Genomic DNA, 17,277 nt, shown 5'->3' with positions numbered 1-17,277 from the left:
TTACTTTAAGTTATGGTTATTGCCTTTTCAACATGTCATGCCATTGGCTTATATTCAGTGTATTTTATTAAGTTTTTAAAGCTTCTATATATATTTTTCACTCTGAATAGACTTGCATAGACTTAAAAAATAGAATATTGGCTGTTAAAAGTTTTGAAAACACAGTGAGGACTGTAAGAGATATCCAGACATAAAATATGTTAAAATTCAGATATAAAGACAAATGAATGTTTGTAGTGCTCCTAATTGCCTATTCTAGCAATGGACAAAATGTTGGCATTTGATATAGACTGTATTTCCTAAAGGCAGCAGACTATAAATTAAATAGACATCTCAAATTTATAAATATATAAATTTATTGATTTAAAGTGATTTTCAATGTCAGTTCAATTAGTTTATGAGCAAATACGTGAAATATGCAATCAGAACCTAAGGCAAGGGACCTAAGGCAAGACCTATACAGAATATCACCCAATGGCAGAGATAGGAGTGTTGAATGTATATTTTAAGAAGCCAATGAATTGGATAAGCTGCTTTTGACAATAATTGCTTTAAAGACTCTTTAGCAAATATCAACAGAGTTGGTTTGAAATTTAGCATGTCTTTCCCTTTGAACATGGTCCCTAAAGGTTTTTGCACATGTGACAATATCTACAAACACAATTTGTTTCAGGTTGAATTTCTGTGATTAACATTTTCCTGTACTGTCTCTGACCAGAAAAATCCCTTTTACTGAACCACACAATTTAGTGTTCTTATCAGGACATTAAGATTAAAATAAAATGTTTTCTATGTGTTGTTTTCTTGTTTTGTTCTCTAAATGAAACATCTTTAAAGACTATTTAAATAAACTATGAAAATAGAAGGTTACAAATATAGCTTTTAGAGGCTATAGAAGTCAGTTAATTAAAGTTTATTGCAAAGATTTCTAATTATGAGAGGCACATTCTTAAATCTGTAATCTTACTTATCTAACTGGCATCAAAATAATCAAGGAATGTTTCACATAACTACAGCTAAGTGGCTCTAAGTCATTTGAAAATTTTTTAAACATTTGTTTAATTGTAAACAGCAAACAGTTAAGTCAAGGTTGTTTAATGTAGTTTCCTTAATATTTCTTAAGTATGAGAAAGGATTACAGGAAAGAAGAGGCAATTCACTGCAAAATTCCTCTTTATTTGCATGCTCCACACTGTACATGCACAGAGCAGTAAAAATATAATTAATATAACTATATTTCTTGGTCTCTGATATTTTATTTCCTTACTCACATAAGAGTCATCTAATGAACAATATTATGATGATGATGATTTTCTTTACCTTACTTGTGGCTCTAATAATATATTAACATTTTCTGATAAATGCTGATTGTCTAACTTGTCTTGGATAATTTGCAGATACACCCACTCATTTCTCCAAATTTTAGGTTAAATCTCCAGTTCCTTCCTCAAATCCTTCTATAACTCTGTAACAGACAAACTATTTAATATATACTCTTGATACATTAGTCACCAGGTATAATTCTTCAACTGGTCAACCTTTTCTTCATTCCTTCCACTCAGAATTCTTTCCTGTTTCCTAGTCTCATTTTGCCTAGTCACATTCTAGTCATCTCTCAGGACAGAACTTAATTTAAACGGTATTTCCTTAGGAAGGGCAGCCCTTATCCTCCAGATCTGGATAATACATGCTGTTAGAGCATCCAGATCTTCTCTGCTTTGTAGGACTTAACCACAGTACTGATTACATAGTTGTCAAGTAACTTGTGTGCATACAGTCTGCCTCCCCACCAGAGTGTAAGGTTTATAGGGGCTCACTCACCATTGTTCATATGTTGAATAAATTAAAGGTTTATGAGTAGCACATATTGCTTGTATGGTTTATTGCAAAAACAATGATATGTAACCTACAGATAATGAAAAAAATAACTTACTGTGGTCCCTTCAGTCCAATGAAATTGCTACGTGTTATCAGATAACATTGGAAATGTGCCTCTCAGGTGCTTTGAAGAGTATTTCCAAAGATACCCAAGTGAAATGATCAGAAATCCCTTCGTCTGTCTGCAACAGTGAAAGTATCATCTTTTTAAGGTGGTCAGTACAATGACAGCTGAAGTTTGGTTCTTGGACACTCCAGTTTCTACAAGATTCATTTTTACCCTGCACCAGGATCTGATCTGATCTGATTTTTCATATGAAAAGAGTAACTATACATCTATAGAGGAGTTATTTCATAATGTTACCCTTGCTTGGAGTATTTTCATTTTTAAAGATGTGAATCTCTAATGTCAGAATTTCAGGCACAAGGAGAGAGGGGCTTCTTGGTGTCTCCAAAAATTATGACATGATGATAGTCACTCATGCATGTAAGGCTGGTCATATATTTTATTAAGTATACATATGGCATATTTTAGTTCATTTTAGTAAATTTTAATTTTCCAAATAAAATTTAAATATATGTTGATTTATTACTAATCATATCTGAAAAGGTCAAATTAAATGAGCAATAATTGTTTCTTCAACAAAGATAAACCTATTAGGGAAGATTGCTTAATCATATTATCTCTCCAAAATACATAGTCTTGATATATGGATACTACATCTTATTCCATGCTTAATATATCTTCTGTTAAGAATAGTTGTTTTGGGATTTTTTTATTAGATAGTAGCAAAAATGCCTTAGAAATAACCTGCTAACAAAATACAAAGATGGTGATTTTGTAATGTTATTTGTCTTTTCTTTATTTATTAGATGCATTTCTGAAGACATCACCAAATTGAGCTTATGTGTAACATTTTGAATAAAATAGTCACATGCATTTCAAATATGTTTATTTAAAATTAAATTAGAATATTGAAGTAGAATATTAAAGTTTTCTTCCCACACATTTTACAAGTTTAGCACTATTTTTAACTTCGTATTTTCCAATAATTATAGATTCACAGAAATTTCCAAAGAATGTAAAGAGAGGTTCCATGCATCATTTACCCAACCTTTCCCAATGTTAACTACCTGCATAACTGTAGTACAACATCAAAACCAGGAAACTGACATTGGTAAAATCCACAGGACTCCTGTATTCCTGTGTGTGTCTGTGCAATTTATCACCTATGGAGCTTCATGTAATGACCATCACAATTAAGAATCAACTGTATTACTATCCCAAGGCTATCTCCTGTTACCCATTCACAACCACATCTCTCTAACCCTATTGCCTGGCCCCTGGTCACCACTAATCCATTGTCCATGTTTATAATTGTGTTACTTCAAGAATATTATACAAGTGAATCATGCAGTATGTCAAAATTTAAAATTGGCATTCACACTCACCATTGTGCCCTCAAAGTTAATCTAAGAGCTTGTATTAATATTTGTTCTTTTTTATTGCCTAGTTCTATTCCAACACTTTCAAAATACTTTTATTTAAAATATCATTATATGTCACTTTTGGTGTATCTTATGGACTGAATTTCATCCTCCCAAAATTCTTATGTTGAAGACCTAACCTTGATTCCTCAGAATGTGATCGTATATACAGACAGGGCATTCAGAGAGGTAATGAAGGTAAAATGAAGCCATTTGGGTAGGTTCTAATCCAATACAACAGTAACTTTATTAGAAAAAGAGATTAGGATACAGGCACACACAGAGGAAAGACCATATGAAGACACAGGAGAAGAGAGACATGTGAATGAATTCAACCCTCCTGATACCTTGACTTCTGGCCTCTGGAACTGTGAGTAAATAAATTTTTGTTGTTTAAGCCACCTAGTCTGTGCCATTTGTTATAGAAGACCTAGCAAACAAGTACAGTGTATAAAATAGTTTTGTCTTTATAAATATGTTTCATACATGTTCATGTACAATACTTTTATTACATAAGATAATCATTGCATATCCACATAATTTATGAGTACTTCTCAAAGAGAGTTTTTAAAATCTCTGAAGCTTTTCCTTTATCATGCTCTGCAATAAATTATGTTATGGAAGAATTAAAGAGAATATATGCTTATAAAATACCATAGGAATATTCACACCTAAGTATGTAGTAGCAAAAATCAATAGCAAAATCAATATAAATGGAACATTTAATTGAAAGCAATTGGATTTTTTTTAAAAAAGGCAGTTTAGTCACTTTTTACAAGCTGTACCTAAACAATAGCATTGGGGCATATTCCTGGATCATGGTTAAGTATGTTGACTAAAATCTTTTCACAATATAAACATGAGTTACAATTAACATAAATTCTTCTATTTGCTTTGTTATGGGAAAAAATGGCAGCATAAGTAGGGTAACTCAATTTGAATTCATTTAGTAACATCTCATTTATGTCTAATATGCATTGGTAAGTAATATGAATTGACTCATTAAGATAATTTTGTATAGGATTATATAAAAAAATAAACTCATAGACAACAGAGAGAAGCATTGTATATAATTAACCAAACTACTAAGAAGCGATATCAAAAATATGTTTACCTTAGGAAACAACAAGAAACAACAACCAGAAAATAAACTCTGTGATGTATAGAGTATACAATTGCATCTCAGTGAAGATAAGCCCACCAAGGACATTATGCATCAAAAGGGAATTATGGGTCTATTTTGAAAAAACAGTGGTGGAACTTACCGTCTTGATCTGTGGTCACTGTAATAGCTGTGAATGGCTTGGGAGAAAAACTTAACTCAGAAACTCCATTCATGGCTTCTATTTCAAAGGTGTAATTCACATGAGACACAAAGTCCAGAACTATCACGGAACTGTTGATAAGGCCAGTGTGTCTTGGGATGAAGCGGAGTCCTCCACCACAGTCCTCGCACTGGCTCGTGTCTGAGCCACACTTCTTACAGATTACACTGTATGTGAGGTCTTTTCTTCCTCCTGTGTCACTTGGTGGGCTCCATTCCAAAATAAGGGCCGTTTCATTGATGTTAAAAACCACATTCCTAGGAGCTGACGGTGGCCCTGGAGAAAAGTAATTAAAAAACAAATGTACATGTATAGGACAATAGAATTATGGTGCCAGCTTGAAAACTTCATCAATAAATACTTGTTGATCTTTTATATTAGTTTGAGCTCTTTCTTCTGATGGGAACCATAAAAAATACACATGATTAAAAACATCTGAGAAAGTTTAGTAAGAAAAGAGTCTTTAGGAGTGAAGATAGTCTATAATCTAACTTTTTGGTACATGAATTTCAATATTTAATATAAAAAGCTGTAGATCTCCAAAAGATATGGTAATTATCCTCTTTTAAATTTGGTGAGTGAAAATATATACTAATCAAACATTATTTTAAATTATGTTATAGTTTTAATTACATCTTAATAATTATTTCACCATTTTCAAAATTTGAAAAAGTAACATACATGTGTTATAACAATATGTGTATATTATTATATGAATATATATGTATATACATTCTGTTGTGTTTAGTCTTTCTGGCTTCATATTATGCTTGGTATGTAGATAAAACTACCATTAGTTACCTTCAACAATCTCTAAGTATCTATTTCTTACAGGAAGAAAATAAATGGCCACAGCCCTGGCAGGTATGGCTCTGTTGGTTGCATATAATCCTGCAAATCTAAAGGTTGTGGGTTTGGTTCCTGGTCAGGGCACATGCCTGTGGGTTCTGTACCCAGTTGGGATGTTTCTGAAAGGCAGCCAATCAATGTTTCTTGCTCACATCAATGTTTTTATTCCTCTTTCTCCCTCCCTTCCTTTCTCTCTAAAATCAATAAAAAAGTCTTTGGGTAAGGATTAAAAATAACATAAGATAACATAATATAACATAACATAACATAAAATCAAATACATTTAGGGTGAATAGACAGTTTAGGAAAAGAGGAAGAGAAAGGGAAACTGGAAACATGAGAAAGGTTTTTATTAGGGCCTTGCTAATTTTATGGGATAAAAGCATTATATGAAAGATATAAAATGTACAAAATATAGTGACAAGCTTTTTATTTAGACTAACTCTATTAAGCACAGATGTCCTTTTAAAAGCTGTAAAGAGCCCTGGCTTGTACAGCTCAGTGGATTGAGCGCAGGCCTGCCAAACAAAGGATTGCTGGTTCAATTCCCACTAAGGGCACATGCCTGGGTTGCAGGCCAGGTCTCCAGTATGGGATGTGAGAGAGGCAACCAGACATTGATGTTTCTCTCCTTCTCTTTCTCCTTCCCTTCCCCTCTTTCTAAAAATAAATAAATAAATGAAATCTTAAAAAAAAGAAAACCCTTTTAAAAAAAAGCTGATAGACACACACGATCTTCTTATTTGTCACCAAGACTACATTAACCAAGTGAGTCGCAAGGAGTTGATGAACGTATTCCTACAGTGTTCTTTCAAAACTAGTTTGCCATACAGATCACACTACATAGAATACTTAAACCCTCTAACTATTCCAGTCTTTTTTGAAAATGGTGTCAATGATCTTTTACACATATGTGAATTCTTCAAACTTCAGTTTCATATAAGTATTGACCAAATATTAACTGAAAGTCTACTAGGTGCCAGACAGTGCACTATGTGTTATATGTGAAATAAAGCATCTTTTTCTGGAAGAGACTATACTTATAATTCATACTTTGAAAATAATTCACTGCATAAATAACTAATGAGATATCATTCCTGCCCATTTTTAGAAGGCTTACATGTATTTGTAAATCTGTAGCAACTTTTAAAATTTCTGCTCCTAAGAAAATTTGCTTACAAGATGGGAAAGAATTTCTTTACAACATTTTCTCCTTATAAAAAATAGTTTTAATATAGGCTCCTTTTGGGTTACAGTCATTCATTCACTAAATCAATTTTTAATGACTTTTATGTGTGCCAGATATTCTGCGAGGTCTTGGATTTATAGTGTGAATGTGATAGATATTTCTGCTTTCTTGTTATTTACATTTTAGTTGAATGGCTAGATAAACTCATACGTAAACAGAATAATAAAAAAATATTGACTTTTTCTGTCTGACTTATTTCTCTTAGCCTGATATTCTCAGGATCTATCCATATCACAAGTGGCAGTATTTCACTTTTTCTTATGGCTGAGTAGTATTCTATTTTATATATATATATACCACATCTTTATCCAATCATCTACGGAAGGATACTTTGATTGTTTCCATTTCTTGGCCATGATGAGGCAATGGTTTTTAAGAACAGCATTCTGTCTGCCAGGTAGGGAATGGTTTGAATGAGGACAGGGGACTCCTCAGTGAGATCTGTTTATGTGGTGTCAGAGTAGCTGAACATTAGTCATAAATCTACATGATTGTATCTTGGGTTTGAGATAGTAAGAAATGTTGTGATATACTTTCCTTTCTCTTCTTGTTGCATACTGAAATTAGCAATCTGATGGGTAGGGTCCTTAGCTCTCTCTATGTCTATCACCTAAAGGTAGACCTAGAAATGAGATGGTTGGTTTTTCTAAAAGGTTTCTGTGTATGTTGCTTTATGCCATTTCATGTTCCAGAGAGTTGCAGGAATGTCTGTGTTCAGAAAGGAAGATGTGGAAGGGATTACATACTAGAGCACAGTGTAGCCTTTTACCTCCAACCTAGATGGTAGTCTGGCAGATGAAGATACATTATCATTACCATAATAATGTCTTCTTACAGAATGACATATTAATGTTATTGCTCTTTTGTCTTATTTATAATGGAAAACATGAATTATTATTCACTTATATTTCCAGGAATAGGAGAATGCTATCAATTACGTTATGGGTGTCTGCAAGTATATAACTGTCCTCTTGGAGATACTTAAAAGAAAAAAAAAGGCAGACACCCTTCTTACTCAAGGGCCCTGATATCAATTTGCATGACAATTAAATAGCTTTTTAATTGCTGTTAAATTATGCCAGCTAAACTGTGATTTCATGCAAATATTAAGCTGTAATGGCATGCAGTGAATCATTTACTAAGATTTAGAACTTGGAACAAAGAGAGACAATTAATTCTAATCCTCACATTCAACTAAATTATGTGTCACTGGGCTTTTATTAATGTGGCCTGATTGCTTTGTTATCATTTATAAATTATACAAAGATTATGTGACACATTGGGGGGGAAAATCCCCTAGGACCGATAACCCTTTTGGAGACATCTGTATTGAAAATTCTTAGGGATTTCCTTATGTTGATTTTTTATTTCTCTAAAGAAAACAAATAAATCACATGGAAGAAAAACAATCTCCACACTTCAATCTCCAGACTGACTTGATAGGAAAAGAGTAATTATTCTGATTGGCAAATAGCTGTTTTCCAAGCTCACCATAGAATAAACCTTACCTGAAAACTACAATTTTATCTCTATTAGTATATTAGAAAATATATTTTCAATCATTTTCCTTTTTTTGCTTCAATTTGGATTTCCCCCAGTGTACTTTTAAAGAATGAAGAAATAGTGCTCTAATAGTGAAGTAATGAGAAGATTGTGTCTCTTTCTTTCCCAGAAAAGCATCTGGCCCTGTAACCTCCATCTTCCTCTTAGAGTAGCAGAGGGAAGATGGACTATGATTTTGTTTTTTATTTCATTTTAAGTATTTTTCCATGTAAAATGTTTTTAAACAGATGGGTCATTCCTAAAATAAAATATACCCTGTACAATATCTTTAGTCCCATGAGATATTACACAAAATAAATGAGCTCAGTGCTCAAATTAGGATTCCTTTGGCAGATTCATGCTGTAACAAAAGTAAAACAATTTGCTCCACTTTGTTTAAGCTACCATTTCCCAAACTTTGCTCATAGAACCTCATTCTTCAAGAAGCATCTGGAGAAACACTAGCATTCTGCAGAAAACCCTTAAGTAAAAGATGACACAAAGGGAGAGGAAACTTAAGGGTCATATTTCAGTTACTACACCAATTGCTGTATATTTATATCTTATGTTCATAACTGCAAAAATGTTTTAACTCATAAACAAACAAGGTCTTTTTGATGTTGACAGGAGAGTGACTATTTGCCCATTAGCTCTATATCTAACTGTAGTATGCAAATGAATTTTTTAACTTTAAGAACAATAAAATGTTGATCCAAATAACTGAGGATGTCAAGTTATAAAAGGCTATTGACTATTAAGCTAAATTTTACCAGTTTTTAAGTTGCTACTTGGCAATTCTTTAAATACATTTTGTTAATTTAACAGACAATGATATGGGGATTGACTGAGAGAAGGAAGAGGGTGGTGCTGGGTGAAGGTGGGAGAAAGGAACAAAAGCAGGAACAACTGAAATAGCATAAAGAATTAAAAAATTAATGACTACCAAGAAGGTAGTACAATTTTTTAAATAAAAAGCAGATTTCTTCATATCTGTGAGTTTACAAATGAGAGAAATAGTTCTGTGTTAATTAATGTATGTCAGAGAGAGCATGAAAAAATTTTGGACCATCTAGAAATGCTTAGGTAAATTCTTTTGCAAATGAGTAAATTGTAGAAATAGTCGAAGAAAGATAAATGCATAGGAAAAAAAATGAAAAAGAACATAGCTAGGCTGAGATAATGTACTAAAAATATAAGTCATCAGATCTGTATATAAACACAATTTGAAACTCTAAAAGTCATTCTTTGTATTATCACAATTAATATAAATTTTACCCATATTGTTAATCTAATGTCTTTTCTTTTTTTATTATATTTTATTGATTATGCTACTACAGTTGTCCCAATTTTCTCCCTTTCCTCCCCCCACTCAGCCTCCCCATCACTCTTTCAGAAATCCCCACACCAATGTCCATGTCCACGGCTCATGCATATGTGTTCTTTGGCTACTGTATTTCCTATGTCGTTCTTTATATTCCCGTGACTATTTTGTAACTACCAATTTGTATTTCTTTTAAAATTTTTTTTCTAAATTTATTTTTTAGAGATAGGGGAAGGGAGGGAGAAAGAGAGAGAGAGAAACATCAATGTGTGAGAGATATGTTGATCAGTTGCTTCTTGCACACCCCCAAGTGGGGATGTGGCCCACAACCCAGGTATGTGTCCTGACTGGGGATTGAATCGGTGAATCTTAAGTTTGCAGGCCTGTACACAATCCACTGAGCCACACCAGCCAGGGTCCAATTTGTACTTCTTAATCTCTTCATCTTTTTCATTCATCCCCCTAACCCCCCCCACCATAAACATGAAAATGTTCTTTGTATCTGATTCCATTTTTATTCTGCATGTTTATTTTGTTTTTTTTTAGATAAATTATTGATAAATATGTATTTGTTGTCATTTATTGGTCATATTTTTTTCTTCTTAATCTTCTTAAAGAAGACCCTTTAACATTTCATATAACGCTGCTGTGGTGGTGATGTATTACTCCTTTAGCTTTTTCTTGTCTGGGAAGGTCTTTATCTACCCTTTGATTATAAAGGATAGCTTTGTTGGGTAGAGCAATCTTGGTTGTAGGTCTTAATTTTCATCAATTTGAATATTTCTAACTAATCCCTTCTAGCCTGCAATGTTTCTTTTTGAGAAATCAGCTGACAGTCTTATGCAGGCTCCCTTGTAGATAACTAACTGCTTTGCTCTTGTCGCTTTTAAGATTTTCTCTTTGTCTAACCTTTGGCATTTTAATTATGATAAGTCTCAGGTTGCACCTCTTCAGTTTAATCTTGTATGGGACTCTCTGCAGTTCTTTGGCTTGTATGTCTAGGGAAGTTTTCTGTCATTTTCTCAAATAGGTTTCCCATTTCTTGCTCTCTTTCTTCTCCTTTTGGCACTCCCATGATGTGAATGTTGGTAGGTTTAAGTTATCCCAGAGGCTCCTTACACTATCCTAATTTTTTGGATTCTTTTTTCTTGTTGCTATTCTGATTGGGTGTTTTTTGCTTTCTTATATTCCAAATCACTGATTTGATTCTCTCCTTCATCCACTCTACTATTGATTGCTGTAAATTGTTCTTTATTTTAATGAATATATCCTTCTTTTCTGACTGCTTGTTTTTTATGGTCTCCATGCCCTTTTTTTGTGTGTTGTTAAAATTCTTGCTAAGTTCACTGAGCATCCTTATAACCAGTGTTTTGAACTCTGCATCTAGTAGTTTTCTTGTTTCCATTTTGTTTAGTTCTTTTTCTGGAGTTTGGTTCTGTTCATTCATATGGAGGATGTTTGTCTCTTCACTTTGGCATCCTCCTTGAATTTGTTTCTATGTATTAGGTAGAGCTGCTTTGACTCCATGTCTTGGTCACATGGCCTAATATAATAGGTGTCCTGTAGGGTCCAATAGCACAGCTTCCCCTATTACCCAAGCTGAGTACTTAAGGTATGCCCACTGTGTAGACTGTGTACACAGTTCTGTTGTAGTTCAGCCTTTATTGCTATTAGTACATCCAAGGTCAGCACCTTGGATGAACCTTGGTCAGAACACAAGGTTAGCACCAACTGTGTTCTGTCCAGGGTCACATGTATAAGCTACAAAGTGATTTGCATATTGCTGGTACTTGTGTTGGGCTTGGAGGTGCCCAGGTGAGGCCACATTGTGAACCAAGGCTGGCTGTTTCTAATGCCAGGCTGGGGGCAACTTAGTGAGCAGTATGGGGGCTCACTGATGCTGGATGTTGCATGTTTGTGATCATTTAAAAAAATCTGAAGCATTAGCCAAGATATGGCATTCATATGGAAAAGCCAGTGGAAACAGCTTGGGTGGAGCCTTAGCCAATCAGCAGGGTGGGACAAACAGTGTGAGAGAGGTTGATGGAGTCTCAGATATGCCTTCCCACTCTATGTCTTTGTGGGGGGATGGCTCAGGAAAGGAATAGTGTCCTCTACTAGCACTTCTGTCTGTGAGAAAACTTCCCTCCATTTCTCACCATGATGCTGGACAATTCAGCTCCTCCCTATATGTCTCCAGTGCCTTTCAATCTACTACCCCCACACTGTGGCTCACAAGGAATGAGTCTGAGTAGGTCAGTGCCATGGGCCCTGTAAGAGGAACTGCCAATGAGTCCTGCAATTTCTGTCTTCCATAGTCTCAATGCCCCTGGCTTTTACAGTCAGAAGTTATGGCTACTTTTCTTCCTGGCACTGGACACTTGCAGCAGGGGTGCTCGTATGTGGCTGGGACCCTGCTCCTGATATATCCCTCCTGATTTTTATCCATCACATGTCACTGTGGGACTAGCCCACTCCATAACTCCATCCCTCCTACCTGTCATGATGTAGTTTCTTCTTTAATTCTGTAGTTGCAGGACTTCCATTCAGCTCAATTTCTGATGGTTGTTCTACAGTTTAGTTATAATTTTGATGTTGTTGTGCAAGGAGGTGAGCTGTGTTTTCCTACACTGTCATCTTGACCTCTCCCTCTAATATCTTTTCTACATATTTTTTGAAGAATATATTTAATAGAATTTTGTATTCTCCTTCTCTAAATTAATTTGTGCTCTCTTTATAAATTTTATTCATAAAATGTTTGTATATTTGGAAATAAATGACAAATAATAAAAAAACTGGGGCTTCAACATCACCACTGGTAAGAAGAAACTAAATCAATTTATTCAGACAAACAAATGAGGCCCAGATAAGTACTATAATTATGTCAAGGTCATGTAGTACTTTAGTGGTATGATACTTAGGGCTTTTATATTTAGATTTTTTTTAGCTCTACCATACTGCATTCATCCTAAAGACAGAAAAGATCTGGTAAATAAATACAAAAATTATTTTATAGTGCTTTGTTTAGAAAGTATTGTCAAATAAAAATTTTATAAACATACAAAGTAGTGAGCAATTTGTTGCTTTGTTACAACAGATTCCTTTTATAATGTTATTCTAGAGGTTTTAAAATAATTTTAAGATCAAAAGACAACTCAATGAATGGGAAAACATATTTGCCAATACATCTGATAAGGGGTTAATATCCAAAATTATGAAAAACTTATAAAGCTCAACACCAAAAAGCAAAAAATTTATTTTAAAAACAGGCAACAGACCTGAATAGACATTTCTCCCTAGAGGACATACAGAGGCCCCAGAGATATATGAAAAGATGCTCAATGTCACTAATCATCAGAGAAATGCAAATTAAAACCACAATGAAATATCACCTCACACCTGTCAGAATAGCTATCATCAATAAATCAACAAACAACAAGTTGGTGAGGATGTGGAGAAAGTGGAACCCTAGTGCACTGTTGTTCAAATGCAAATTGGTGCAGCCACTGTGGAAAGCAGTATGGAGGTGCCCCCAAAATTAAAAATGGAACTGCCTTATTCCCCTTATGGGAATTTATCCAAAAAAACAAAACAAAACAGTAATTTGAAAGAATATTTGCAGCCCTATGTTCATTGCAGTATTTGCAATAGCCAATATTTATAAGCAGCCCAAGAGTCCATCAGTAGATGTGTAGATAAAACAGCTATGTTTACACAATGGAATACTACTTGGTCATTAAAAAAAAAGGAAAGCTTACCTTTATGAAAATGTGGATGGACTTGGAGAGTATTATGCTAAGTGAAATAAGCCAGTTAAAAAAAGACAAATATATGATTTTACTCACATGAGGAATCTAATGAACAAACTGAACTAATAAGCAAAGTAGTGACAGACTCATAGATGAAGAGCAGGATGACAGCTGTCAGCTGATGGGGGGGTGGGGGTGAGGGGGGGTGGAGGAATTCATCAAAAAAAAAGAGAGACAGAGAAATAATAAACTCAATCTTGTCTATAATTGTCTTCATAACCAGGCCAGCCCCTTAGCCTCATGTTCTTTGTTGCTACGTCTCAATACCATTGCATATGCTGTTGCTTTACCTCCTTTTGCATTCCGGAATATTCCTACTCATCCTTTATGGTGTGATTTAGGTATTACCTCCTTTGTAACACCCCATTTTTGTTCTTAGGAAGAATTAACCACTTTTATATCTTGTAAGCATGTATTCAGAAATACAATCAATCTTTTTAAGCACTCATTTTTTTCCTAAGAGTATTGCTTTATACATCATGTGATTTATTTATTCAATTATAACAATAAATCTATTTATAAAGTAGCTATTGGTATTCCTATCTTATAGAAGAGATGGCTGATGCTTACCAAAGTGTACATGTTACACTGAAATATTTGCATTCATGTATACAAATCTACCATGGTCCAGCTTGATCCAAAGGCAACATGTACTTTAAAAAAAAAGATTTTATTTATTTATTTTTAGAGAGGGAATGGAGGGAGATAGAGAGAGAGAGAGAAACATCAGTGTGCGGTTGCTGGGGGTCATGGCCTGCAACCCAGGCATGTACCCTGACTGGGAATCGAACTTGCGACACTTTGGTTCACAGCCCACGCTCAATCCACTGAGCTATGCCAGCCAGGTGCAACATGTACTTTTAACTAAGGGAATGAATAGAATGCATGGTATTATGGAATACTTCAAGAATTATTTTTCACATAGTACAAAATTTGACAAATGTCAGAGAGAAAAGTTCAAGATTGTAATCTTTGCAAGAGCCTGATCCACATGACTTGAAAATCACTGTAGAAGTGGAAGTAAACATTTTGTTACCACAATGGAGATTAACTAATAAAGACTCATAACAAAATGAGCAACCACCTATGTATCTATCCACTGGGAAGCAATAAAAACCTCAACATATAGTTCTGTGGATACTCAAAAACTCGAAAAGTGAACTTTTTAGCTTCAAATGTCCATGCTATGGAGAATGGATATAATTTTACTTTTGGAAAATTCCAAAATAATAGTATCAGCCATCCTCATCAATGCAGACAAAAACCCCAAAGAGACCCATAGAATAATTATTTGTAAGAATTACAGAAATGTATTACAGCTGTGTAGATTAGGAGTTAAAAGGCAAAATCACATGTATGATAAAAAAGCACACTAAAATACAAACAAAATAATGTGTCTTCTGAGTTAAAAATGATTCAGTTTCCATAATACTATGAAAAAAGAGAAATAATGCACATTTACATATAGCCCTTTCTTCATTTGCATAAAACACGTATTAGAAATAGAAAAGAGAAATATGAAGAGACTAACTGAGCACTGCCATGATTTGGGAGAGAAAAGCAAAGCAATAAGTGAATAAATAAAAACAAATCAATAAACCTTTCTCCAAATGTGGGTCTAATTAATAACATTGTGGGGCTAAGTATGAATGTTCTCTTTCCAGTTATGCATGCTTATTGGTAATTGGTCTGTTGTGAACTAGTAGATGATACTAAATGGTACAATTCTCTATGGAGGCAGGAATAGATTCACCCTGGAAGCAAGTAGTAACTCAATTCTCCATTATCAGCAGAAGGACCACTTAATATCTCTTCCTATAGAGGAACCTCTCCCAGAAGATTTTGTAAAAGAACCTCCACTGAAATAAAAATTAAAGTATTTGTGCTCAGGAAACTCCATGAAGCTCAAGTGACATCTTACATGAATGATCCATATTGGGGAAACTAGGATTCATTACATATAGGTATCTATTCTATAAGTAAAGATAATTTTAATGTTAAAAATATAACCAATTCAATACATAGAGTGAATATTTAGAGTTACTTTTTCTAAAAAGACAAGTCTAGAATATAACACAACCTGCTAGAAGTAACAAATCCCTCTTTACAACTTCTACCTTGGCCTTTGTAAAATTGTGGCTGGCACATTATGTTTGCAATGAGCTAACAAACAGATCATTGAACTTTTGTATTTCAATTGTGAGATGGAAATGCGAGGAGGTAGGATGGTGTTCTCCATGCAAAACTTGCTTAAGACAGAGAGGGAAAGAATTCCCGTAGAGATGGGGAGAAAAAGAAGAGATAGCAAGCAGAGCAGGGGACCCTGCATGTGGGCATCCTGTACCTACCCAGAATGGGCATTCCTGAACAGGACAGCTGGAAAGAAGAGCATCTCTCCTGCTGCATCTCAGCACACTATTTGTTCTACTCAAAATAACAGGGATAGAATAATGACTTTCTCAAGTAGCCAATTATTTCAGCAATAAGAAAGCCATATTTTACAATGTTAGCCTTAGACAAAAGAAAATTAAACTTTTAAACTTTCATTCCAATCACTCTTGCTATAGGTCAAATACGAATATAAGAAGGCATGATATTTGCCTTGTGCTAAGAATGAAATTTGAATGCTGTTTTTACACACATTATACTTGGTTAGATATTTAGGTGACCAAAAAAAATCTCAAGGGCATTTGAATTATCTACATCTGATATACATTTTATTTTTTGAACTTTTCTAAGTAGGTAACACAAATGTTTGTTGGATATATTAATCTTCCAGTACCTGTTTAGTAGCTTTAAAAAAATCCTGCTCAGGATTTTTTTAAAAAAATCCTGCTCAAACACATAAGAAACATCAAAGTAAAAATGCTATAAACGTGAAATTACATTTTTCTAACATTTCATTCATCCATATATTAGACCCTAACTTCCTTTCTCTTGAACTTTTCATGCTTTCTGCCTTTCCTGCTGGAAAAGCACTTTCTTAGGAACTTTTCCTTTGTTTCTTCACCTCAATGAGTAATTTCCCTTCTGGCCTGGAAAAGTCTTAGACAATTATTTTGATAACAGACTTCTTGGCAGGCAGTAGTGTCTCCTGTGCTCTGGGCTGCTCTCAGAGGCAGTCTTAATTGACCAAAACCTAATATTGTGGAGTGTCCCCCACCACTCATCCTTAGTTTAAAGCATAGAACATACATTAATGAGTCACCTGAGAAATAAAGTTAAGAGTTAATAAAGTAGATTAAGAAACTAGAAAAAAAGATTTCAATGTTTCATTTAAAATTACTTTTTCATAATTTATTTATATACTTTGCAGTTTATGCAAAATACACCCAATACATTTTTTAAAATTCAAGAAAACTCAAACTTGGAGTGATGCTGCTGGTATATCAGGACTTATTGGGAGACCCTAATATAGTTAAAATCGGAAAGAGAGAGAGACAGACCAGGGCTGGACTTTCTATGTCTTTGAATTGATTCCTACAATTTTGGGTTTTGAAAAACGTTATGCAGAAGAGGTGGAATATGATCCAGGTTTTGTGTTTAGTAATAATACTTTGTAATACTTGGAATATATGAAGGGATGAAAGACAAGGAAGGGGACTTGAGGGGATATTATTAAATTAGTCCAAGGGATAGTTGAGGGCCTTAAGTAAAAGGATAGGGCCAGGAACTGACAGGAAAGAATGAATTGAAGAAATGTTTAGGTAGAATGAATAGGACTTGTGACCACTTGAACACATTGAGATTGGGGCAGATCTCTAAGTCTAAACTTTCTGGACTGGATGGATAGGTAGATAAGAATTCACCATGATA

The 17,277-nt window shown here is 34.2% G+C and overlaps 1 protein-coding gene across 1 annotated transcript in view; it reads right to left on the bottom strand.

The window, feature by feature from the left end:
* The window catches only part of LOC123826934 (ephrin type-A receptor 6), a 912,013-nt gene that overhangs the window by 505,779 nt on the left and 388,957 nt on the right, over window positions 1-17,277 (bottom strand). Inside the window, exon 5 of the mRNA XM_045851150.1 lies at window positions 4,632-4,967. Coding sequence (XP_045707106.1) covers window positions 4,632-4,967 — 336 coding nt within the window. The remainder of the gene's footprint in view (window positions 1-4,631; window positions 4,968-17,277) is intronic.

The sequence above is a fragment of the Phyllostomus hastatus genome, unplaced genomic scaffold (genome assembly GCF_019186645.2).
Source record: "Phyllostomus hastatus isolate PE091 unplaced genomic scaffold, TTU_PhHast_1.1 phas_contig_86, whole genome shotgun sequence".
NCBI classification, from domain to species: domain Eukaryota; kingdom Metazoa; phylum Chordata; class Mammalia; order Chiroptera; family Phyllostomidae; genus Phyllostomus; species Phyllostomus hastatus.
This window is presented reverse-complemented; position numbering and strand designations above follow the sequence as displayed.